This window comes from Mastacembelus armatus, chromosome 15 (assembly GCF_900324485.2).
Source record: "Mastacembelus armatus chromosome 15, fMasArm1.2, whole genome shotgun sequence".
NCBI classification, from domain to species: Eukaryota; Metazoa; Chordata; class Actinopteri; order Synbranchiformes; family Mastacembelidae; genus Mastacembelus; species Mastacembelus armatus.
In genome coordinates, this window is record NC_046647.1 from 21,672,270 (window position 1) to 21,697,483 (window position 25,214).

Below are 25,214 nucleotides of genomic sequence, written 5' to 3' on the forward strand. Positions count from 1 at the left end.
GCGACTGACGAGTTTTTAAACAATATGTCAAACAAAAACTTATTTTAAAGTTTTTATTGGTTTTGTTATTCTTATACAATATTGTACATTTACCGATTTATACAAGAATTCACATATTAACAAGTGAGAAGTGATAAATGCTGCAGCAGAGGAGGCGACATGCAGTGGACGACCAGATGACCCTAAAAAAATATCTCCAACTTAAAAACATATTTTGTTGATCAGTCTGAAAATCAGATTTTATTTGACACGAGTGACAAAAATCTGCTTGTTTCATCTGAATCTTTGAAAATGACTCTGTCACTTGCTTAAAGAAAAACTGATTTAAACAACAAGCCAATAAATAAAGTAAATGCTGTTCACGTTGACCTGGACACGTGAGTCAGCACAAACTCAAAGCCATAAAAAAAATCCCAACTCATTTTAACAGGAAGGACATCACACAGCTCGCCAAACGCACAAGACACACAAACCCAAAGTCTCTTTAAATAAAATACTAAACACTAAAGGAAAACCCAGTTGCACCTAATCAATGCACCTCTGTGACATGTTAAAATGATCTATAGTCAGCTGAGGCCTGCACCCTGAACTTTCTGTCACATGATGCAATCTGTTGTCATAGAAACTGATCAATCTGGACATAAACATCAGCACAGAGTTGCAGCGATTAGTAAGAAATTAACAATGATAAATGTTTCAGCAAAATGTTTTAACAAAGATGACAAAAAATTTGGAGGTTCATCAATCGGTCAATTAAAAGTCAATTATCAATGAAGTATTTTTGTATATAAAAACATACAAAACATTTTCTACTCACAGGTTTTCAAGACTACACCTGTGGGATCGTGGGTTCAGACTTTTCACCATTTTTCTGACCAAACCAAATGAAGAACAATCAGCAGATTAATCAATAACTGCTGCAAGTTTTTCTAAGCTTATATTCTCAGATGAGCTTATATCCTCAGGATCACAGGTAAACACCTGGCGCACCTGTAAGTGAAAGTGTAACTTTGAAAGGCAATACCTCAAATACTAAACTGCCACACTTAAAAGGTCAGCCGATCGTTTTTTTCCTTATCGATTAATCTGCTGTTTATTGTCTCAATCAGTGTTTCTCAATTTGAATTTAAGGTTTTCTAACAAAAATGTTTGCACATTTTCAAATTCAGAAACTGGAAAAAAAGAAAATGTGTGTTTTGACTGAAAACTAAATGATAAATTGATTAGCCTAATAGCTGATACATTTGGTCAATCAGCTAATTGATCTGTTGTTGGAGTCAGTGTAACTGAACATTTTTTGCAGTCTCTAAATACTACATTACCCATGAACCTCACCTGCTGTTGCGGTTACTGTTTTTTCGTGCGTTGATTACAGCTTCAACTTGTCACTGTATTTTACACTTGCAAAGCTCTCTGATTGGCTGTTTGTTAGTGAAATGCATCCTGGGAGTACATCAACCTGAAGCCGGTGGGCAGGGCTTCACTTTGGCTCTGTGTTATTTTGAATTCTTTTGAATTTTTTTGTTTCTGCAGAATTGTACCTATATTTTAAACATTCACACAAAGTCAGAAAAGTTTCAAAGGTGAAATAAATGAAAGATGATATGAGAGGGTCCTCTGATTGACGGATGAGGCATGGAGCGGGTTAGTGCTCGGACAGAAACCAACAAGACGAAAGTCCTGAAAAAGTCCCTGAAAGCTGATCTGAGCTCAGCGCTGGCTGCAGGAAGCTGAGTGGTGGACAGCAAGGGTTGAAAAAGGGGGCAGGGCAGATGGTGATAGCCATCGCAGGCCATCTTTATGTGTGTGTGTGTGTGTGTTGAACATCACAGGTGTTGCCAGTCAATGGCGACCAGCGTCTGATTGGCCTCCTGAGCGTGACCGATGACCTCAGCGATGCTGTGCTGACGCCAAAGACGCTCGATCTTCCTGTAACGCTCTGAGCACAGGTGGAGGGGGTTCCCCCGCCTGCAGACACACACAAAAATACACAACAAATTATTAAACAGGAGCAAACAAATAAAATGATCAACAAATACACAATAAGTACAAGCTTGAATACATGCACAGACACATAAAAGACAAGCAACAAAAAAAAGTAATTTAGACAAACACAAACAATCTACAAACACAACGAAAACTAAAACCAAATAAATAAACAATAAAACCGAGCAAATAAACAGAAACAAAAAGTCTGAACTGCTGGGTAATAATAAAATAACTGCTCGTTTACTGGGGGGTCAGAGACTTTGGTTCAGATCAGCATTAAACTCCACAGATGGTCAATGGCAGTGTGAGTGTGTATATGTGTATGTGTGTGTGTGTGTGTGTATGTGTGTGTCTGTCTGTGCCAGTGTTCATGTCAGTATCTTTGCCGGTGTGGTTTGGGTAAAGGGGTGAACACCTACTTGAGGCCCTGGTCAGTTTCTCCATAGTCATCTAGGTATGGAGGAGGGTAGAAGCAGCCCTTTGTTTTACCTGCTAAAAACAACACTTGACTCTCTCTAACCCTACACGCACGCACGCGCGCGCACGCGCGCGCACACGCGCGCACACACACACACACACACACACACACACACACACACACACACACACACACACACACACACACACACACACACACACACACACCGTCATTACTCCTGCACAGTTGCTGTATTTCCTGTCCAGTAATAAACAGAGTACATCCTGGCAAGAGTCAGAAAAAAGTCCCAAAAATATCAAAAATGGTTTAAATCTTCACAGAAAACTAAACAAATAGAGCTCATCTGGTATGCTCAGGTAAGGTATAAACATGCCACAGAGCTTCACAGGTAGATATCAAACAGTAACAAAATAAATGATCATTTCAAAGTGTTGAGTGTCAGATGTTAACATTTACACATGACAGATGTGCCATGAGCAATAGCCACAGTATAACAGGTGTTACCTGAGGAAGAGTCCGAGGCCGGCTCCACAGGTGAAGGTGTGCGCAGTGCACGCTCCCACGTCCTCTCCATCCACCTCGGTCTGACAGCAGTAGCTCTGAGAACACAGCATGGAGCCACAAACCAGACACAGGGTGGGCGCACGGGACTTATCTCCACCTGACCTTGGACACCTGCACAGGTAACACACAGGATCACTTTTTACATGGATGTGGCGCAGCAGCAGGACGTGTGTGTTTAGTTTGTGTAACGTGCACTGACGTGAAGCTGGACGCCTGGTTGATCAGGACGCTGTAATCTTCTGGCAGCTCGATCAGTCTGTTGGACTCTCTGGGAAACCTTACTATGACCCCGCCTCCCTGCAGGGTCTGTCTAACACCTGGATGACAACACCATCTGTACGACATCACACACACGCACGCACGCACGCACACACGCACACACACACACACACACAAAGCATTTAACGCGATGGACGGAAGGCTAAACTGGTGACCTTTGTTTTTCGGGAGAATGACGTAAACAAACAAATGATGTTGAACCCTGACATTGTGGGTTAGGGGTAAGACGTTACCACGGTAACAACACACGACCTGATAATTGTCATGACATCGCATGAACACAGTGATAATTTTTTTAATAGACATTTACATAAAAAACATGTGCATGTGCAAATGCCCCAAGTATGAGCAGTGTGTTACCTGTGTGTATGTGCATGTTACCTGTGTGTATGCGTGTGTGTGTTACCTATGTATGAGCGGCTCCAGAAGTGTGCGATGGCTGTGGTGGAGCTGCAGCAGGTTGGGGGGCAGACTGAGGTAGCTGCACAGCGCTTCCCACTGACCAGGACCTGCAACTACAACAGAAAAACAACAAAAACAATATTTTCTTCTGTTTCTGTTCAACTACACTTTGTGTTAATGTAAAAACTATAGTAAATATTTTCAATAGGCTTTATATTCATCTTTTAAATATTAGAATGAGTGTATTAAATATCACACAGACTTTGTTATGATACTTAAGTCTGTCCTGTGTGTCACTGTTGTGTTGTTGTTACCCAGCAGGTCAGCAGGCAGCGCTGTAGAGTTCAGGTAGTGGAAGAAGAGTGCAGCGGCTCGGAGGAACGGCAGGACACCGGTTTTAACACAACGCCACAGCTGCCACCCAGAGGACACCTTAGGCAACACACTGACACACACACACACGCACACACGCACTCATCAGTAATTACTGATGATTGTTTATATCCACATTTATTTAAAAATTTAAATTTAATTTGCCCCTGGTCCTTATTGATTGACTTTTGACTCCAATCTTTAATTTCTTCTCCTTTATGTACAACTTAATTTTTAGTATCAATTTATTAGCGGGTGACTAATCAATAAATCAATCAGATCTCAGCCTTTCATGTCCACTTTAAATCTGTTTTCTGTTTTTACTCCTTGGCTGATACAGCAGGTAAAAATTCAGAGAATCTCAATCTAAAAAAAAAAAGAAAACTGATTTCCAGATGCTGAACATCTGTTTGCAGCAGTGAATATCGCTACTGATATCAATGACGGGTGACTCACCTGTCCAGGTGTTTCCTTAGTGTGCTGTAGAGCTGACAGATGGCCGCCTCCTCTTCCTCCGACCCTTCATTGTCCTGATCCATACTCACCTCCTCTGCAGACAGGTGACAGACAGGTGAGACGGGTTGACAGGTAGAAACAGAGACGCCTGCAGGATGATTGATCATGTGTGTGTGTGTGTGTGTGTCACCTGTGTTGGAGGTAAGCAAGATCTGAACCAGGTGAGCAACAGTGACCAGGTGAAGGAGATGGAGGTGGGCTGAGTCTACCACGCTGCGTCCTGACTGGTCCAGACTATGAACTGAGCTGTAGGACAACACGGTGTACACCTGCAGAGACAGAGACACACTGGGAATGAACTGGATCTATACTGGATTTAAGGTTCAAACCAGATTTAAACTGGGCTGAAAGTGATTATCTAGAACTGAAATCATAGTTACCTGGTTTTACACTGGAAAGAAACCAGATGAACACAATGCAAACAGGCTTTGAACTGGATTTAAACTGGAGTTAAACTGGACATGAAGCAAAGAAACTCACCAGCAGGTGAAACATGTCGATGTCGAGGACACACGGAGTGTTTTGCACCTGCGAGTCCGGGATTAGAGCTACAACACACACACTGTTATTACTAAGAAGTTACAAACATACACAACTGCTAATCACTGTCTGAGAAGTGTGTGTGTTTACCTGCAAACAGCCTTATGAAGTGAGTGTGAACTGTTTTCAGTGGAGCTGCTGTCCAACACGCTGAACTGAACCTGGTGAGGGAGCTCAGACAGTCGTCCTGTAACAGGGGACACACCTGAGATTTACCTGCTCTGAGGAATGTTTACATCAAGGGTTCATATTATCACATCGTCAGTGTTTTACACGAGGCTGGCTCGAGACGCTCAGACTGTCTGGGCTGAGCATCTGTACAGATGTTAGTGTGAGAATCCTCGCGTCACTAAAAATTTAGACTCCAGTTATAAAACTTGAATGAACTGACAAAAAAAAAATCAGCAGCTTAAACAGTGACACGTGAGAATAAACAGCTACAGGCTCACTGTGATTGATTGCTGAGCCACTGAACTGATCAATAATCTGATCAGAAACCAACTTATCTAAAAAAGAAACAGTGAACTGGTCCTGCTGACGGTGTTATGATGGTGTTACCTGTCTGCAAGGTAAACTTCCAAACAGCGGCTTGTCCTCATCCATCAGGAGACGCTCTGTGAAGAAACACACTGTAAGCCTGACACCAGGAGTCCTGGAGTCCTGCACCAGGTTGGATATTTGACATGTAACCCACAGCAATGATGTGTAACAGGACTAATTGCACGGGGGCAGCGAGTGAAATAAATAACATCTAATCTGTGATAATGCAACATCTTACAGGTGCGTCTTTATGCCAACACAGCTGGCTTTCAGCAGTCTGTGTATATGTGGGGGGAAATTGGGTTTTGGTTTTATTGAACATTCATTAGCCGATGTGATTAGTCCACGTTACTGTTGTTACTGTAAAATTAAAGCAAATGTGATGAGACTAACTTTATCCAAAGTCTGTGACTTACAGGTACAGGTTCTGTGTGTTATGTTAATGGGTTTGATTGGTTCCGGATTTCATTTAGAGATAACTGCAGGTAAAGGGTCGGGCCCGACGTGTGGGGCAGGGCTTTGTGGGTGCGGGCTTGCAAAACTGGACCTGTGCAGGACTCTGGTGTGTACCCCTCAGGTGAGTGTATACCTATACTCTGAATGGTGTAGGCGCAGGTGGACCAGCTCAGCACTGGGACTCTGTGGTCCTGCTCGTTGGGGTTGACCTTCAGTCCCACCTTGTAGGCTGACATGCTGAAGGTGGTAATCATCTCACTGATGCTGCTGGAGAAGGGGTTTCTGGGGAAAACAGTGACATCACAGCTGACATCACAATGTACTGAAGATATCCAGATGTGTTCTGACACACCCTGTGTACTACAGTGTTTATGCCCCTGTGCCGGTAACAGCTGTGGGCTTAGATAATATGTTTTCGTTTTGCCCCAATCTTGCATCCCAGGGACGCCTGGAGGGAATTTCTTCAAATCTGGCACAGACGTCCAGTTGGACAAACTACTTATAATTTGTAAGTCAAAGTTCAATGTGACCTCACAAAACCTGTTTGTGGTCATAACTCAATTCAGTTGCTGATCACAAGGTATGACCACATTTCACTAAGACTAAAAAGTGATCCACAAGGTCAAATAAATACCATAGAAAAATGTTTCAACTGGCAGCTCAGCTAATGACTGTTTAACATGTTACTGCTATGTACTGTAAAATTATTTCTACATATTCACAGATGGGCTAATAGAAACGGACTCTTAAAGACACTCTGATCCAGATCCTAAGAGACAGATCACAGGCTCTTAGGTTATTGATGAGGATCCATAGAAACACCTGACTCACTGTGGAGTGAAGCTGATACTGAATCCTGCAGGAACAACAGGCAGCTCCTCCTCCACTGCACCTGAAACACATACAAAAACATGAACACACACACACACACACACACACACACACACACAGTTGAATGGGCCAGGTGTGGTGATGTCCTCTAAATGACTGATAGGTAACTGACCATCAGACTGCTTTCTGTGGGAGAAATGTAGTGCTGCTATCTGCTGATTGGTGGTCTTAAGCCACGCCTCCAGACTGGAATGGTCGACACTGAAAGAAAAAAAAAAAAAGAGCGTGCACACCTCTCAGGTAATAACATGAGGTTATATGACATATCAATAAATCGTCAGAATATGTCTGACTGTGTTTATGTACCTGCCTATCAGTGTGTGTGTGTGTGTACACTTGTGGTCGGGTGTTGAATGCATACCTGTGGTCAGGTGAGTGTGTGTGTGGCAGCAGAGGGATCACGGTGTTCCTCAGACACTCGCAGAGCGGACACAGAAACTCGCCATTCTCCACGTCATAGCTGGTGTGACCTCGAAGACGCTGCTGACGTCTCTGCTCCTTCAGCTGCACCGCCTCAAAATATCTGAACACACACACACACACAGGTGAGTGCTGGTGCTGATGAGGGCCAACAAACTCCTGAATCCATACAGAGATGCAGAACAACTACACAAGACTGAAAACGACAACTGTGGTCTGCAGGGATCTTGGTCCTGCGGTTGGGACGTTTACCATATTTGTGTTCAGGGGCCTGATCATAGCATCATCTAGTGGACAATGTGCCTGACACAACTTTTCTAATGTCGTAATGTTTATTTTAAGTGTCTTTTACGATGGACTCCTGGTGATTTTCATGATGTGAACAGCCTGTTTTTATTGAGCTGCTACTGTTCAGACTGTTTCAGCTGCAGTGCTGTACCTCTGCCAGCAGGTAGCGTGCATGATGTGCCCACAGCTGGCTGTGTGGATCCCCAGAGACAGGTCAGGGTGCATAAACACAGGATCATGATGCTCTGAAACACACAGCCACGCAGACATCAATCAGTTGTTACTTCTGATCAGTGACTGTTCCGATGATGTCACAGTGAGGCTCACCTGGGTCTGGCAGGTTATGGTGACGATTTTTAGACAGAACCGTTGACCTCTGGACAAATGCTGCCAGGACCATGGCTCTGCCATGACCTCTGACCTCCTGCTCCTCTTGACACAGGATACAGGTTACCAGCTGACGTTGCTCAGCTCCACCAACCCTCCTGGGACCAACACACACCTGTGAAACACAGGTCAGCTCCAAACTGGGAGGACTAGGAAGAGAAGAAAGCAGAAATGACACTAGAAACAATTCAAATATTGTGTGGTGTACCTGATGGTACCTGTTCCCTAAAGGTGCACCTGTTCCCAACAGCAGCAGACGTTGACGCCTCCAGCTCTTCCAGACTCTGTTGGAAAAGTTCTTTGTTCTCATTGATAAAATGTTTCTGCATTTCAGACATCTGTGCCATGATCTTCTCCCTCCGGAGCCGAGCCATCTCCGCCTTCCTCTTCCTTTCTGCCTTGTCCTTGTCTCTTACCATCTGGAGGAGATACCATATGTACATAGGGAAGTAATCAATAATCAATGAATCTGAACAAGCAGTCATTTACTTTCATTCAGATTTTATTTCTTATGAAGACCTGATCAGTGGTGCAAACAGATTCTGACTGCTTCAACTTTTTAATCAGAAACAGAAAAGACCGACACACAGGAATCATCTAAAATTAAACTGCCTTCAGTATTTTCTCTCACCGACTCTGAAGCAGCTTTTGGGTAAACCTGGCAGAGTTTCTGTTTCTTACCTCCTCTGCTCCTTGTCCTGGGCTGATGCTGACAGTGGATGTGGACGATGTTCGTTCTCTCATTGTTTTGATGTTTGCCACCATCTGCACACACACCACAAAAAAACAAATAACTTCTACATGAACAACCCAAAGAAACGTCCAGATCAACCAGTCAGACCTGAACAAGAAAACCTTTTATGTGGGTTAGTGAAAATGATATTTCGACTACAAACTTCTACTTGGTGATGCACGAAAACAACATGGGGGCCAGGACCACACCCTGTGGGACACATCGAGGAACAGATTCGCTGATGCTTGCAGATTTCATTTCAAGGCTAGATTATTAAGTGGTTAAACCTCACAGTACCAGACCATCCCAATAGAGCACTCCGCTCTCAAAGTGCAGGTCTACTTGTGTGCTATCATCTCCTCTCCTGTGGAACCAGCTCTCAGTCTGGGTTCAGGAGGCAGACACCCTCCCAACTTTTAAGGCCAAACCGAAAACCTTCCTTTTTGACCAAGCATATTGTTAGAGCTGGCTCAGGTGACCCTGAACCATCCCTTAGGTATGCTGCTACAGGCCTAGACTGCCTGAGGACTCCCACCATGGACTGAGCTGCTGTTCCGTCTCCTCCTCTCTCCATCTACCCAAAGTACCATTTATATTTTACACACTGCTCCATTAAAAACAGTAAATGATGAATTTGAATATTTTACATTGAATGTAAAATACAGATGACTGGACCAATCAAGCTGCTGAAATATTTATTTATTCAACAACCTGCAGGAATCAGCTGCTTATTGGGATGTCAGCATTTACCTTGAGGATCCAGGTGATCATGTCCTTGTGGACCTCCAGGTGAGGAGCGTTCTGCAGACTCTCCAACAGGGCCAGGACACTTCCTGAAGGACTGGGAGCTTCACCCGGACCTGAACACAGAGAATATGAAGAGGTCTAAGAAAGTCAGAGGACAAACAAAGAAACAAAACCAGAAAAAAAACCTGATGGCCTGTGAATGGAAGGAAACCATGTTTAATTGGTAAATGAACGCTCACCCATTTCCACACATACACATCAGTGAAAGAAGCAACTTGGGGTTCAGTGTTTTGCCCAGAAGCAATTGTACACTAGGTAAACTGAGAATCAGACCACCGACCCTTTGATTAGGGAAGGGGCGGTCTCTGGCTCCTGAACCACAGTCACACCATCTTTTCCCAGAACTGTCAGAAACACTGGGCAGAGGACAGTAAATGCATCTCATCACAGGAAAGATACTAACGTGTGATCTTGCAGGTGTAGTTAAATGTGACATCATCGTCTCCATTGCTGTTCTCCAGCTGCTGCTGCTCCTCCAGCAGGGCCATTCCCACCAGGTGGAGCACCTGTACACAGTACACACCGATAACACAAATCCACATCACACAAGCAATCCACATGTAAACTCACAAACATGCTCATGTTTAAACTGACGATTTCTAAACTTGACACTGGGTCTAAAGATATGGGGAAGAAGAATATTCCACTTTGTCAGGGAAACTGGTTAGGAGCTCTGAACTGGTCCCACTGGTCTCACCCTCTGCAGCATAGATTCGGTCCAGCCGCCCCCACTGGGCTCCACGGCCCACTGAAGCACAGCGCCCTCTATAGCCAGCAGCACATCGCACTGCAGCAGGTTCACCAGGCTGCCAAAGAGAGGACAGAGTGGGGGGGGCAGAGGGGGAGGCAGGGCTGGGAACACACACACAGACACACACATTAACTTAAAAACCAAGTGGCAACCCACAGAAAATTAACAGAAAAATAGGAGCTTGGCTTCAATCATCATCTGTGTCAAAGCTGAAGTGCATTTGGTCAAACTTGGTCAAGTCTGCCCCCCCCCCCCCCCCCCCCCCCCCCCCCCCCCCCCAGGTAACTTCCTGTTATACGAAAATGTGCAACGTGTATTTACCTGTATCCTCTCCGTTCTGCCTCCTCAGCTTCCTCTGAGCCTCCTCGGCCTGAAACCCACACATCACATACTGTTACCATGACAGCACACAGACCCTTGTCCCGATCAATACCCTCACTAGTACACTAATCGGTGTGTGTACCTTGGACTGATCAGCTCTGCTGTAGTGGTAGAAGTACAGGTTGAAGTTTCTGTTCCAGTCAGGACGCAGTTCGTACAGACCGCGACCTGTCACACCTGGCTTCCTGCACACACAATACTACACAGTGAGTACTGCAGTCATGAATAGTTCCCATGTTAATGCAAAACAGTACTATTTCTCTTCCATTGGGTTTTAAGGTGGACTGATGGCAGCTAAATCTGGGTGTGTATTTAAGGTGGACTGATGGTGTACGTTAAGGCAGAAGTACTGAAGAAAACAGACTGACTTGAATAAAGCGACGCTGTCGATGACTCTCTCCAGACCGGTCTCCTTGTTACCCTGAAGACAGAAAACAGATCAGCTGTCTGTATTGAGGAGAGTGAGACAAGTGAACAGGTCGACAGGTAAAAGGAGACACATATAAACAAACAGGTGTCTCACGTTTTCAGGTAGAGCTTTCACCAGCTCACTGTGAGCCATCGGTCTGATTGACAGCTGGTGGATGATTTCTCTTCTGACCTCATCAAACGGCTCCACCTGTCCAACACCAGCTATGTAGCGCTCACCTGTACCACACAAATATTTAAAGCTATAGTTTACTAAACATTTACCTGTGTAAATCTGGCTCTTGGCCAGTAACCAGGCTGATACTGACAAGACGTAGTGACACACAGCGTGTGGGACGTAAACACATCTGGGTTGTCTGTCCTGAGGAAAGGCAAGAGGCCTGTCTCTGGACCAAGCTGCTGCTCTGACAGCAAAGTGTTTCCTGAAGATCATTCTGCAGCTGAGCTGATGTCAGTTCACCTGAGTCACCTGCTTAACCTCAACATTTACCTATCTACATGTTTTGACTGGCCTTTATAAAAGAAGCATCACAGACTCACCGATGACCATGATAATGAGGTGAAGCATCTCCTCGATCAGAGTGTTGTTCTGCTGCGCCACATCCTGTCACACACAGCAGTGTCAGTAGAGTCAGCACTGACCTTGTTGGCCTCCCTGTTTGTCTTCCTGAGGTCTGTTGCAGGCAGCAGAGTGTCAGTACTGACCTTGTTGGCCTCCCTGTATCTCTTCCTGACATCCCCAGAGCTGAAAATGTGAAACAGTTCGAATCGACTGAGAACGATCATCAGGAAGTGGTTTGGATCCATCATGGACGCACCCGCCTGCATCACAACACAAACACCTGTTAGAGACGAGCGCTGTGTCCACAGGCAGAGCCAGAAGAATCACAGGAGACTACCTGCAGCATGATGATGTCTTTGTCGAACATCTCCACTCGGCACTTGACGTTGTGGTAATAGTAGATCTGAATCAGGAACGATGTCAAAGGAAACAGGAAGAGACAACATCAGGTTTGAACGGACAGAGCGCAAAAACAGGTTTAACTATGTTCTACAGAGAGCACTGCATTATGGGTAAATGATAGCCTTGCTGTCTATCGGGCATTTTTGGCCTGTCAGTCTGTCAGTTACTGTGGTGGTCTGGCTGTAAAAGGTTTGAAATAATGTAGAAGTTCACTGCGTAGCCGACACCTTCACCTTCATCAAGCAGAGAAATGAGAGCGTCTGCTACTGTGGGTTTGTGTTACTGCAGTTCCACCAGAGAAAACCTCAGCGATGGGCATGTGATACCCGTGGGATCTCTGGAAACTTTCCAACATGACAGGAGCTGATCAGAGATTAGATTAGATTCAGAGCTCCTTAAGCCTGACACAAAAGCGGCTGCTAAACCTGAACTGTTCAGCTAAACCTGAACAGTTCAGCTGCAACCTGGTCTTCCAGGACCTGACTGATCTGATGTGCTTACTGCCTGCTGGCAGTATTATGGGATGTCTGTTCCTGTCAGAGAAGCCAAAAAGCTCAGGTAGGGACTTACTTGATTGATTAGGGAGAAGCCATTCCTCCTCCACATCCCAGCATGCACCTGGGCACAGAGCACCAGGCAGCGGAGGGGGAGTTCGATTAGGAGGGGCGGACTGAGTTCACCCTGATGGCATACACGCACACGCACACACAGGTTAATACAGCTGTATTGATCAGTTTAGACAAGGTGATAAGGTTTCAAGTAGCAGCTGTGCAGATGACCCACAACACTGACCCTAGAAATCCCATCAGGTACCGACCAAACACATCTTAGTCAATTTAGTTTTACAGTCCAGTCAAATATTATTTTTAGTCAGCTGCAAAAAACGTAAGCATTCCTAAACACACTGAATTTCAGACTTCAGAAACCCACAAAAATAAAAGGGGAAAAGACGTTAACCGCCTGTCATGAAACGATTCAGTCAAACTGAGCAGACCAGATCAGTGCTGCTGTTACTGACCAGAGGCAGCTGCTCAGGAGAACGTGAAGCCACTTCTGTCCTGCTGAGGAGAACATGGAGACCTGCAGGGGGACAACATACGTCAGCATCTCAGGCTGCAGCGTTTGTACAATCATCCAATCAGAAGATGTCATTATTTTATTACATCGTTGTGTCAGTCTATATGTGTGTGTACCTGCCAGCAGCCTGCACACCGGCAGGTGTATAGACACTTTATCCTGAGACACCTGGTACCTGTACGTCTCCACACAGTGACCGGCCAGACTCAAGCTGATTGGCTGCTCACCGTCAGGAAGGCTGTTGTGACAGTGACTGAGCGCACTCAGACACTTCTTGTAGGCTTCAATCAACACACGCTCCTGACACGTACAAAATCAAAGAAATGAAGGTTAACTTAAGAAACATGTGAAAGTAACTAATGGTAAGTTTCACGATCAATTCACTGATCAATCATATTTAAATTCCATCAGCTATGATGAATTCTACAAACAGAAAACACAGATGTCACTCACAGTGGACAATTTAGGAGTAAACAGGTAATAAAAAATGATTAAATCAAATCCTACCTTTTAACGTTTACACACTCATCTCTCAAGCTTCAAAACTGTTTTTGATTAAATCTGGTGAAATATTTGTTCTTCATAATTATGTGCTTGTTTTGCTTATAGTACTATATGTGGTCTGCATATATGTAATATCCCTCCATCCATCCTCATATTCCTGCTGTCCAGGGGGCCTGAACCAATCCCAGCATGCAGTGGTTGAGAGGCGGGTCACAGGGCTGACACACAGAGACAGACACACACTCACATTCACACCTACAGGCAATTTAGAGTCCCCAACCAACCAGACCTGCATGTGTTTGGACTGTGGGAAGAGAAAACCCACACAGACACAGGGACAACATGCAGACTCCACACAAAAAGGCCCCGGGTCCACCTGGGTTCAGACCCTAATCCTGACCTGCATGTGTTTGGACTGTGGGAGGAGAAAACCCACACAGACACAGGGACAACATGCAGACTCCACACAGAAAGGCCCCGGGTCCACCTGGGTTCAGACCCTAATCCTGACCTGCATGAGTTTGGACTGTGGGAGGAGAAAACCCACACAGACACAGGGACGACATGCAGACTCCACACAGAAAGGCCCCGGGTCCACCTGGGTTCAGACCCTAATCCTGACCTGCATGTGTTTGAACTGTGGGAGGAGAAAACCCACACAGACACAGGGACAACATGCAGACTCCACACAGAAAGGCCCCGGGTCCACCTGGGTTCAGACCCTAATCCTGACCTGCATGTGTTTGGACTGTGGGAGGAGAAAACCCACACAGACACAGGGACAACATGCAGACTCCACACAGAAAGGCCCCGGGTCCACCTGGGTTCAGACCCTAATCCTGACCTGCATGTGTTTGGACTGTGGGAGGAGAAAACCCACACAGACACAGGGACAACATGCAGACTCCACACAGAAAGGCCCCGGGTCCACCTGGGTTCAGACCCTAATCCTGACCTGCATGTGTTTGGACTGTGGGTGGAGAAAACCCACACAGACACAGGGACAACATGCAGATGGTCCTCGACGTTACTATCCTACAAATTTTTAAACGATGCCTGCCCTAACAGGTTGTAATTGGCTGAACACACCTGATTCAAGTAATCAGAAGTGGGTAGGGCAGGGATATCTGGAAGACAAGCAGGACAGTAGCGCTTGAGGACCAGGATTGGAGACCCCTGATATAGAGTACGTATATATGAAATATGTAGTATGTACTAGAGATGGGCATTTGAAGCTAAAATAGTATTTGATATTAACTACATATATATAACATAAAACTATGTTACTTTTTGTTTTTGAAAAACAAAATCACTTTAAAATCTTAGGACTATTCAAATACTCAAAAACCACTGCCCATCCCTAGTATGTATATGTTTATATACGGGGTTAGTATGTAGCATATAATATGTCGTCTCACGTCAGTGGAGCACCACTCCTGGATCATGGAGATGATGTGAGTCAGTTTCATCTGCAGTGTGAACGCTGCCTCCCACTCAGGCTCCATCTCGATGTGTTGCCCCACCTGCCTCACCACCGGGTCCATGCCCTGACACAGACACAGGGTCAGAACCAGAGACAGACAGCTGAACTTTCACCAAAATCCTCTTTCGTCTGACCAGTCTTTAATAACTTTTGAATTTAAAATAATGGATCATGCAGCGTTTGGAAGAAAACTCTGCTACAGGAGATGTTTGTCTGACAACACTCTTAATAAATTTAAGAAAATGATTTCATCTTTATTTACGTCTGTGCCATGTGCCAACACAGTGGAGGGCAGCTGCCTCAATCCTACTCCCTATCAAGACTGGAAAGTAAGTGGCGTTTCACAAATTTAGAAGAATTTTATCTAGCCTGGAAAAACAGTGTAATAACATAAAAAGCTCTCTGTAAAGTCACAACTGGTTCTTCTCGAGGTTTCTTCTGTTTTTCCCTCTTCACTGTCAAGTGCTTGCTCATGAGGGATTTGTTGGGTTTTTGTTTTTTTGTAAAGTGCCTTAAGATAATTGTCACGTGATTTGGCACTATACAAATATATTGAATTGAATTGAAACTCTACCTGCTCAGGTGAACTTCTCAGGTGTGTACATTTTCACATTACCTGCATACACTTGAGCAGCTCCAGAAAAGCATCCAGTCCTTCTAGAAATTTGAGTCTGAGCTGATCGCTCCACTCAGAGGGACAACTGATGAGGACATACCTGTACACAGGTACACAGGAGAGAGACTGGTTTCACTGGGGGAGCTGGTGTATAACAAGTATATAATCAGTGTATACCCAGAATATGACGGGTCTCTAGCTGGTGCTCACTTAAGGTCTCCGATGAGGCTCTGGACTCGCCCGAACTTGAAGGCCTGCTGGGCTGTGTAGCGGTCGAACTGGAACCGTCCCTGCAGGTCTCTGTGACGGAGGTGATCCACAAATGTCCTGATGATGGTTGTCATCAGGTTCTCCTCCACCATCAACATGCGGGCCTGCAACACGCATGCACGCAGACAAAACAGTAAATATATCCAAATGCCTTCCCTGAAGATTAACCGGCCACTCTACTGATTTTAATGGCACTTTAACCCAAACAAGGCTCATTCTGCTCAGCCTGTGAAAACAGACGTATGAGGCATGAAGGTGCAGCATTTGAAGGGTTGGCTGTTTACCAGGGAGAGATTACACGACCTACGTGCATTGTGGGAAATGTAGGATTGTCAGGATCGTCCCTGACAAGTATATAAAGCTGGAAGCAGACTTATCTTTTCTGATGAGACACACTTCCTTGCTCCCACAGTTTTCTTAGATTCTAAGATTGTGAAGTGGGAGCATTTCATGATTATGACTTTACTTCTGAAGAACCTAGAAATGACTAGTGTGTTTAAAATAAGAAACAAACACACTATCCTGGCTTATATTCTGGGTCTTGTGGGAAAAGTAATGCTTCACTTTCAACAATGTTCTTGGAACTAAATTCATCATGATGATTGTTGATTTACTAAAGTAGAAGTGTCTTACAATACAACAAAAAATCAAGGAGTTCCCTCTCCGAGCTTTATCATAACCTTTTCATTGTTCACTCAACCACTGACTGTAATACATAAAATTAACACAAAACAGATTTTCACCAGACAAAAGAAACTACTAAAACTACTGAACACCAGCCAACTCACCTGTTTATTAAAGTTCAGAGCACTGGTGTATTTTAAAACAGCACAGATCATGTTTAAAGTCAATAACAAGCAATGAAAGTGTCCAAACATTGTTTAAAGTGAGAGAAAGTGAAAGTGTAAGAAAGATGTAAAAGAAATAAACTGGTCCTGTTCAGAACTTGTCGCCTCCAACAAAAACTCACCAGTGAGGGGACGGTGAATATTTGTACTGACAGGTCAGTGATGGAGAACTCACGGTCGTGGTCGTCTTTCACGTAGTCGCTCTGCAATCGCTCGTAACTCTACCATGAGGACAAGGAGAGGGAGAGAGACAGAGAAAGGGAGGTGTGTGGAGGTACAGAGGAGGAAGAGTACTCACCATGGTTGGGACGGTGAAGAGCTGTACAGACAGTGAGGTCACTGACACCACTCGCTCGTGGTCATCCTCCATAAAATCTGTCTGCAGGCGTCTGTAGTTCTAGAGGGGGACGACATTTCACCTCTGGGTCAGAGGTCACTGCTGCCTGGCCGACACCCCTCTAACCCCAAAATTAAACCTCATCAAACAAACACCAATACACGAAGTCTGGAACCAACAAGCCAACAATTTAACCTGAACCTCCAATCACTAGGGGTGGAGCAGTGATTCACAGTTTAAACTACTGTTAAAACTCCGAAAGACCAGTTGACAAAAGCTGGTCTGCCTCCTCAGGGTCCTAAATCAGTCAAATGTGAACACACAGACATGAAACACATGCTGATGTGATCTAGTGTGACTTAAACTAGCTGAGGGTCCCATCATCTCATCTTCATAGAGCATGCTTGGTATGGAAGTACTACATTATTAATAAGCACCTCATTGTGACCCAGGGTGAGCTACCTGCTCCTGTGTGGAATTGTGGGTAGTCCAGCTGCTGTATCTTTCTGACAGCTAGCATCTCAGGTGGTGACACTAATGTGTCACTGACACAACATGAACCAGAGGGAGGCAGGAGCGAGCCCCGGCTGCTGCATTTGTGCTGCAAACCTGTGGACTGTGATAGTAACAGCTGGTTAGGTCAGTGTGCAGCTCAGTCTGCTTTGTACTGTCCAGGTGATCTCTGTACTTGTCCTGCTAGACCTTAGTCCTGCATTTGACACTATCGACCACGGCATCTTAGTACAGAGACTGGAGCATGTGATTGGGATCAAAGAAACAGAGTTAAAGTGGTTCCATAATAATCGGATAGATTCCAGTTTGTTCATGTTCATGATGAACCACACAAAAATTAGTTCCACAAGGTTCTGTGCTAGGACCGATTCTCTTCACCTTATACATGCTTCCTTTAGGCAATGTTTTTAGGAAGCACTGTATTAATTACCATTTTTATGCAGATGACACTCAGCTATATCCATCTATGAAACTTGACAACACAAACCAGTTAGCCAGACTTCAAGTGTGTCTAAAGAACATAAAGGCCTGGATGACCAGTAACTTTCTACTTTTAAACTCAGGGAAAACAGAGGTTATTGTATTCTGGCCTGAAAACCTCTAACAATATAGCTACTCTAGATGGCACAGCTCTGGCCTCCAGTACTACTCTGAAAAACCTTGCAGTTAATTTTGACCAAAATATGTTCTTTAATTCACACATAAAACTAGAAAGTTGTCTCACTTCACTGTGCTTACTATGCATGGTTGAAATGACAATCTAAGCACCTTGAACCCTTGATGTCAGTTACCACACACAAAATGTCACATGTAGAATTAAAACACATGAGGATGGTGCTTTAGTTTCACATCATTCTGATTCTGTCTTCTGATGCCAAGTATTCAACACAGTAATCAGTTACTGTGGAGATGGTCTGTTCATTCATGGAACAACAGTAATCATGATGTCAACATGATGTCGCCCATCAGCGGCTTTGTGAAAACTTCAGGGGACTGTTAGTGGAAAGGTAAATTGATCAGGTGTGTTACCTTGGCAAATTGGATGGCAAAGATCTTCTTATACTTGAGGTCCATGAGGAGGCTGTTCATCAACAGCTGGTGGTAAATGTTCCTCGCTCCTACAGACAGAGATCAGGTGAGTCCTTACCTGTCCCAACAATCATCCCCTAGAATATCAGTAATTACTCCTTAAGCAAGACTTGGACAACAGATGAACTAGGTGAATTTTTTTTATTAGTTTTGGAACAACCAGTAGTTTTAAGAAATAACAGATGTGTCCACAGCAGGATGGAGACTGCAAGAACTTTGTCATGAAAACAGCTTTTTCTAAGTGCTTTCTATCGCTTTGAGAACCTATAAAAACATGTGCTTATGTGATGTGACGCGTGTGCGGTTACCTTTCCACATCTTGGAGTCATTGAGCATCAGTCGGTCGACCAGCGAGGAGTTTTCTCCTTCTGAACTTTTCTGAAGACCAACCTGACACAGAATCCTCCTCAGACCATCTGAAACATGTCAACACTGTGCATTATGCAGCAATAGGGACACAGTTGTACAGAAGCATCATGGGTAATGTAACACAGACATACCAGAGTACTGAATGATATGTCCCAACCAACTGAGAGCCTTCAGAGCAAAACACTGATGAGCAACAACAGATGAATGCATCACCTGAACCCTGAGAGGCTTCGACTGACGACTGGTGTTCCTCTGGGGGAAAGAGACAAAGTTAATTCAACCTTCCAGCAACAACAACGGACTGAAGCTGAATTTAAATGTCAGACTGCAGGGCAGCCTCTGCTTTCCAGCAGCCTCACAGACATACAGCAGCTGAAAACAGTGAACATGTCATATACACGTTAAAACTGCAGGTTTAATCCACAAATCACTGATCTATTAAATTTCCTGGCAAATCTTTAATCTGTTCTCTGTCTATTTTTTCATCCAGCACCCGGATGAGTATCAGTCAGCAGTTTAATGTAGTCAGGTCAGTGACAGGTTTGGTCAGTCAGTAGTCCAGTTAGTAGCCTGGTCTGTAGGGGCAGTGGACACTCACCACAATCACAGACTTGGCCTGTTCACAGAACTGGAAATCTCCATACCGAACGGACTTCCTGCCCTGCACCAACACATACACAGAGCAGATGAACTTTATACAATGAGTTTACCTGGAGCTTTCAGCAAATAACATGGACTTCATCACAGACAGAGCAGGGTATGTTCTGACTGAACTAGGGCTGCAATAACTAATCGATAAATTTAGATTAATAAAATAATGAGCAACAAATCTATCGATTAGTTAGATCGAGTAATGCAGCTGTTTGTGGCGAGCAGAACCAAAAAACGGCAGAAGTGGAGAAGAAAATCATATTTTCCACAATTAAACAAGTCATGTGGATGATGGCGGTGCCTTCTTGTTCTAGTTTTTCTGTTATGTGGTCAAACAATCAGTCATCCAGTAAAATGTTTATGGTGTGTACACACACACCTGTTCTGATGACTGACGCAGGTCAGAATCGGTTGTGGATTAAATGTTTCTGTTTTCACACAAATTCCCTACAATGTCATGAGTCACATCCAGAAATAGTGTGTAGTTGTTATTTTAACACATGCAGTGACAGTGGAGACAATAGAGCTCACACAAGGGGAGGACTGAAACACTGATTCAGGCCGGGGATTTGTCCACCACTGGCTCACACCATGACACTACCCAGACTTTTTACAAGGGAGCTCTTAGGAGCAAAGTCGTGCTCATATCAGGTCCGTATTCCTCAGACAATTGCTTTTTTACATGCAGCTCACCAGGATAGTGTCTAGCAATGTTCAAGTGCATGTCAAAGTATGTAGCTTCATTAGGGTTAATGCGACACACGCTTTTTATTTAAATGTGAAATTCCAGTAAACAAGTGCCATTTTCAATGTGATAAAATTTAAGATCTGTTTAAATGTCATCACACATAATTGTTTTGTTGGTTTTTTTTATTACATGTGTGGAAAACTAAGATTCTATTTTGACAATAAATCATTGAAAACTGACTTCTCTAAATTCTATTGTAAAAATCAGAATACTCGATTTATCAAAAACATAATCGACCGATTAACGGATTATTAAAATACTTGTTTATTGCAGGCCTAGACTAAACTCAGGTCTGTGCTTGTTAAGGATTTCTTCTTAGTAGCCCCACTGTGTTGCTGCAGCTGGATTGCCTTGTATTACACATTAACACTGATAACCAACAGGAGGTGATGTGAAAATGATGAGTACTGACGTCTCTGTCAACGGTGGTGGCGAAGTTGACGGCTTCTTTCTGGCTGCAGTTGACGGCTTTCTGCAGAGTGTAGATCACCTGTTCATATGTGTGAACTTCATCATTGAACAACATGCAGTAGTAGGTATCTCCTCGCTCCCTGCACACAGGAAGAATCAGCACATGCAGTGAAACAGTAATTTCACATTAAAGTAGCGTGTATTCCTGTAATGGTTTGTAGGAATAATGTTTCGTTGATGACTGCTGGTTGTACACTGCCCTCAAGTGTTATGATCTCCACAGGTCGGGACTAAATCAGTTTGAAAATGTCTGTGTACTTATAACTTTGTGATGACAATTTTGACCATATCAGTGAGGACATTTTGGCCAGTCCTGTTTGAGGGTTAACACTTGGTATTAGGGTTAAGGCCAGAATTAGGTTTAAGTTTAGGGTAAGGCTTTTGGTTGTGATGGTTAAGGGTCTAGAAAATGCATCAGTGTCCTCACAAAGATAGAAGAATTTGCATGCAAGCGTGTGTGTGTGTGTGTGTGTGTGTGTGTGTGTGTGTGCATACGGTGGCTCCAATCCTGCAGGGAGCTGGTCCTCCTGTTCCCAGGTCAGCAGGTCCACAGCGTACTTCAAGATGATGGAGAAGATGCTGTAACAACGGTCAACCAGGTCAGCTGGAAGCAGAAGCACAGGATCCTGAAGAGACAAGAAGAACAGACAGGTAAACAGACACAGATACACAGACAGCTAAACAAAGGCAGACGGGTTAACAGATAAACAGATGCTCCACCTCATCTGTGTCCCTGCTGTTGTCTGTGGGAGTGTGTTTCTGGCAGTAAGGACCTCTTTTCCAGGCTTCAGCATCTCCACAGTCACAGAATCCTCCACCTCCTGACGTGGTCATCTACAACACAAACACACAAACCATGTTGGGTTTCCTATATTCCATCTGTGATACAGGATGCAGCAACAAGACAGTGCATAACAAATAACATACACACACAGACCCACAAGAGACCCCACGCACACATACACTCTGTGTGTGTGCTGGCAGTGTCACCTGCAGCTCACAGCAGACTGTGTTCTTGCTGTGAGCTGCAGTCTCAAGTGCTGTGTGTGCAGCTGACAGGTTGACCTTCGACCTCAGAGCTGCAGCCCCAGCAGACCTCATGACTCCACTGGTCACAGAGAAACAGAGAGTTGTAAACATTGATACAGTCAGAAAACACAGGACATCTCCACATCCTGCTGACAACTCTGATGACCTGCAGACTGTCCCTGGACTGGCACTGTTAAGGACAGGTCATGTTCAGGGGTCACAAACACAAAAACACAGGAGCTCCTCTTCTGAATGTTAGAGCTCACCATCATTTTTATTGTGAATATGCATAGAATGGTCCAGCACACACACCTGTACATTTTTTTTATATGAGCATGTGCATGTGTGTTTCTTGGAGTAGGATCAGTATCGTACGGTCTGTACCGTCCCCGGGCACGTTTGACCCCTGAAATCCAGTTTGTTTGACTAGTTTGAACGCTTATGTGTGTGGGGCACAGTTTGATCACTAACACCAGCTCCATGACCCGTGTCAGAGTGCTTGTCTTCAGCGATATTGTGGTGACCTCAGTGTGTTGGTCGTTTCAAGTGCAGGGTGAGTGGGGGCAGCAGGGGAGTGAAGAGGAGGAGGAGTCATTGTTCTCAGACCCGGTACGAAGCAACTGTGCCTAGTGTGAATACACCCTAACGCCAAAGCATAACACCTGCTGCTTCTGTACATTATAACAGGTAACCAGCAGGACGTGTAGTGGCCGGGGTGTGTGTTTACCTGCCCGCAGGTATGTATCTGTTTCAGAGTCGGTGTGTCATATTTCTGTTGTCACATCCACCAGCTGGTAGTGTGTGTATACTCACCCTGTATCTGTGGTTTTTGTGAACACTGCCCAGGAAACACTGCATGCACAGAACACATGTCGGATCAGCTGCACACTCCCTAAACACACACACACACACACACACACACACACACACACACACACACACACATTACATTACATTATTTTTCAGACATTTATCTCATCAAAGTACCACTTTTGGTGCAGGAGCAGGTGTGCGTCAGTTACCTGCAGGAGTAGGTGGGCTCCCCCACCTTGAACACGTGCCCACACAGCGGTGATGGCTGGTTGTTCTCCTGCAGCTGAGCCAGGCCAGCCGCCGGCTCCTTCCCCAGCAGAAGCCACTCCAGAGGAGCCAGAAGGAGCAGCTGACAAGCCAGCTCCTCTCTCTGCTCCTCCCTCCCACCCCCACCGAGGCAGAGGATTCTGGGTACATACATGGCCAGATGACGGTAGACTTCCTGTTGCAAGTCAGCTGCCGCCAGCCATTGCTGAGGAGGAGAGGGAGAGGAGGAGGAGTGAGAAAGAGGAGGCTGTGCTGCAGGCAGTGATGTATCAGAGTAAAAGGATTAATTGTCAGATCTCCAGTTTCCACTGCACTGCTACAAAAACATGGACACATCCCTGCAGGTGTGCAGCTCCAGGTGAACAGGAAGAAACAGTAGAATCCACAGTAGACAACTGTGCCCAGGTGTGTGTACAGGATATAGTATTCCTATAGTGCATTACAATACTCCAACCTGTATAGTAGTCCGGTGTCCAGTCAGTAATCAGCAACAATCAGCTCTGTCACAGTTTTAACCTGCTGACACAGTGACCCACATACACCAGGTGTCACTGAGCTAACACCAGTATTACAACCAACAAACACATGGCACAAGCTTCCAAGGCATTTTGGAGGAAGCTGGATTCAGTAATTTTCAAGCCCTGGGGCTAATCTGTCCTGCAGCAGGACTGGTGGTCTGTCAGGCAGGTGTCACAGCACTAGGAATCTCTTCAGATTTAGATTTTAGGTTGGACTGTGGGAAACTGTAACTACGTCGTGTTTTTTTTTTTTTTTGCTATTATCAAAACAATTTCTCCATATAGTATTTGAGAAAATGATCAGCAGATTGAAGTCTGAGCTCTCACACACCTGAACAGGTGCAAAAACGTCTAACTACACGATTTAATACTGTTGTCATAGCAACAAGCTAACAGCCCAGCCCGCAGGTGTGTTGGACTTTTCACTCCTCCCATTAACCTGCTGATTGTCTTCTCAATTTCTTAGTTGTTTGGTCTGTAAACCCTGAAAAAATAATCCATTAAAAGTTGATAGCTAAGAATTCTGTCACCTGACTAATCTATAAATCTGCGCACCTGTACAGGTATCAAGATTACTCAGGTACATGCTTTTTGTGTTACCTGTAAACATTCTGTAATATTAAACATTAGCATTAGCTTTAGCATTAGCAGTAGCTGAAAAACAAGCAGCTTAACGTCTAAATCCCGCGTCCAGCCGGTGACGGAGCGGCGCCGGGACCGGACCGCTGACCGTAAACAGGCAGCCGGAGCAGCCGCTTACCGACGCCGTGCCTCTGGCGGAGAAGTTCAGGAATTCAGAACATAAAACGGACGAAGGATCTCTGTCCGCCTCGACCGCCGCCATCTTTCCTCCCTGTGCCCTGAGGCTGCGAGAAGAACGGAACCGGAACTGGTCCACAGCTGTGAGGGCGGGGCCGAGGACTGACGTTAAATTTTATTTCTCGTTAAAAATTCTAGTTACTTGTGTCTTTCTTTATTAAGTGGGCCGTCATTTTGAACCTTCATCGTAATATTGACTTTTTAATGTTTATTTCATGTTTGATCTTCAGTCATTTCACATAAGTGACACAATTTAATAGTTTTACATTATTTTTGAATTTGTTGAATAAATTACATAATGACTTTCTTTTGACAAGATAATAATTTGACTTAGTACATCCCAATTTGGATTTTTATTTCTGCATTTGATGGTTATGTCTCAGTTTCTGACTCTTTATTTATCTATTTATTGATAAACTATCACATAATTTGGACTCTGTGTCCAGAAGCTCATATAAACCATAGGTATAAAAATATTCACAGTATTAGAAGATGTTGTTGTATGTGGATGAGGTGACTCAGGATTAATACCAGAATCTAACACCCAACACAGTTTGGTATCACCTCTGGTTCTTCAGCAGCTCTGTGGTTAAGCACAACAGAACAGGACTAAGTCTGACCTGAACCCCCTGAGATCTGTTAGT

At 44.5% G+C, this 25,214-nt stretch overlaps 1 protein-coding gene across 7 annotated transcripts; it reads right to left on the reverse strand.

The window, feature by feature from the left end:
- Positions 1 to 39: 39 nt before the first annotated feature.
- ubr2 (ubiquitin protein ligase E3 component n-recognin 2) lies at positions 40 to 24,616 on the reverse strand. 7 transcript variants are annotated; one of them, XM_026308811.1, is made up of 47 exons: positions 24,512 to 24,616; positions 23,176 to 23,438; positions 22,967 to 23,045; positions 21,845 to 21,958; positions 21,620 to 21,750; positions 21,066 to 21,204; positions 19,853 to 19,915; positions 19,386 to 19,506; positions 19,194 to 19,301; positions 18,826 to 18,914; positions 17,245 to 17,343; positions 17,069 to 17,167; positions 16,039 to 16,202; positions 15,829 to 15,928; positions 15,148 to 15,276; positions 13,342 to 13,525; positions 13,167 to 13,228; positions 12,719 to 12,829; positions 12,084 to 12,149; positions 11,890 to 12,006; positions 11,725 to 11,788; positions 11,279 to 11,403; positions 11,124 to 11,176; positions 10,838 to 10,940; positions 10,696 to 10,744; positions 10,321 to 10,475; positions 10,027 to 10,129; positions 9,567 to 9,676; positions 8,765 to 8,848; positions 8,321 to 8,502; positions 8,024 to 8,232; positions 7,848 to 7,941; positions 7,350 to 7,511; positions 7,101 to 7,189; positions 6,929 to 6,989; positions 6,231 to 6,379; positions 5,660 to 5,715; positions 5,192 to 5,288; positions 5,042 to 5,109; positions 4,692 to 4,830; positions 4,502 to 4,595; positions 3,988 to 4,118; positions 3,678 to 3,786; positions 3,192 to 3,326; positions 2,933 to 3,103; positions 2,409 to 2,510; positions 40 to 1,968 (listed from the first exon to the last, which is right to left on the reverse strand). In XM_026308811.1, exons 1-47 carry the CDS (start codon positions 24,593 to 24,595, stop codon positions 1,827 to 1,829), a joined length of 5,358 nt encoding a protein of 1,785 aa, XP_026164596.1. In that variant the 5' UTR covers positions 24,596 to 24,616; the 3' UTR covers positions 40 to 1,826. The 7 variants fall into 7 exon arrangements, with proteins under 7 accessions (XP_026164596.1, XP_026164597.1, XP_026164593.1 ...); XM_026308812.1 differs by lacking the exon at positions 17,069 to 17,167; XM_026308808.1 differs by having other exon boundaries at positions 6,929 to 7,189.
- Between the last annotated feature and the right edge of the window lie 598 nt (positions 24,617 to 25,214).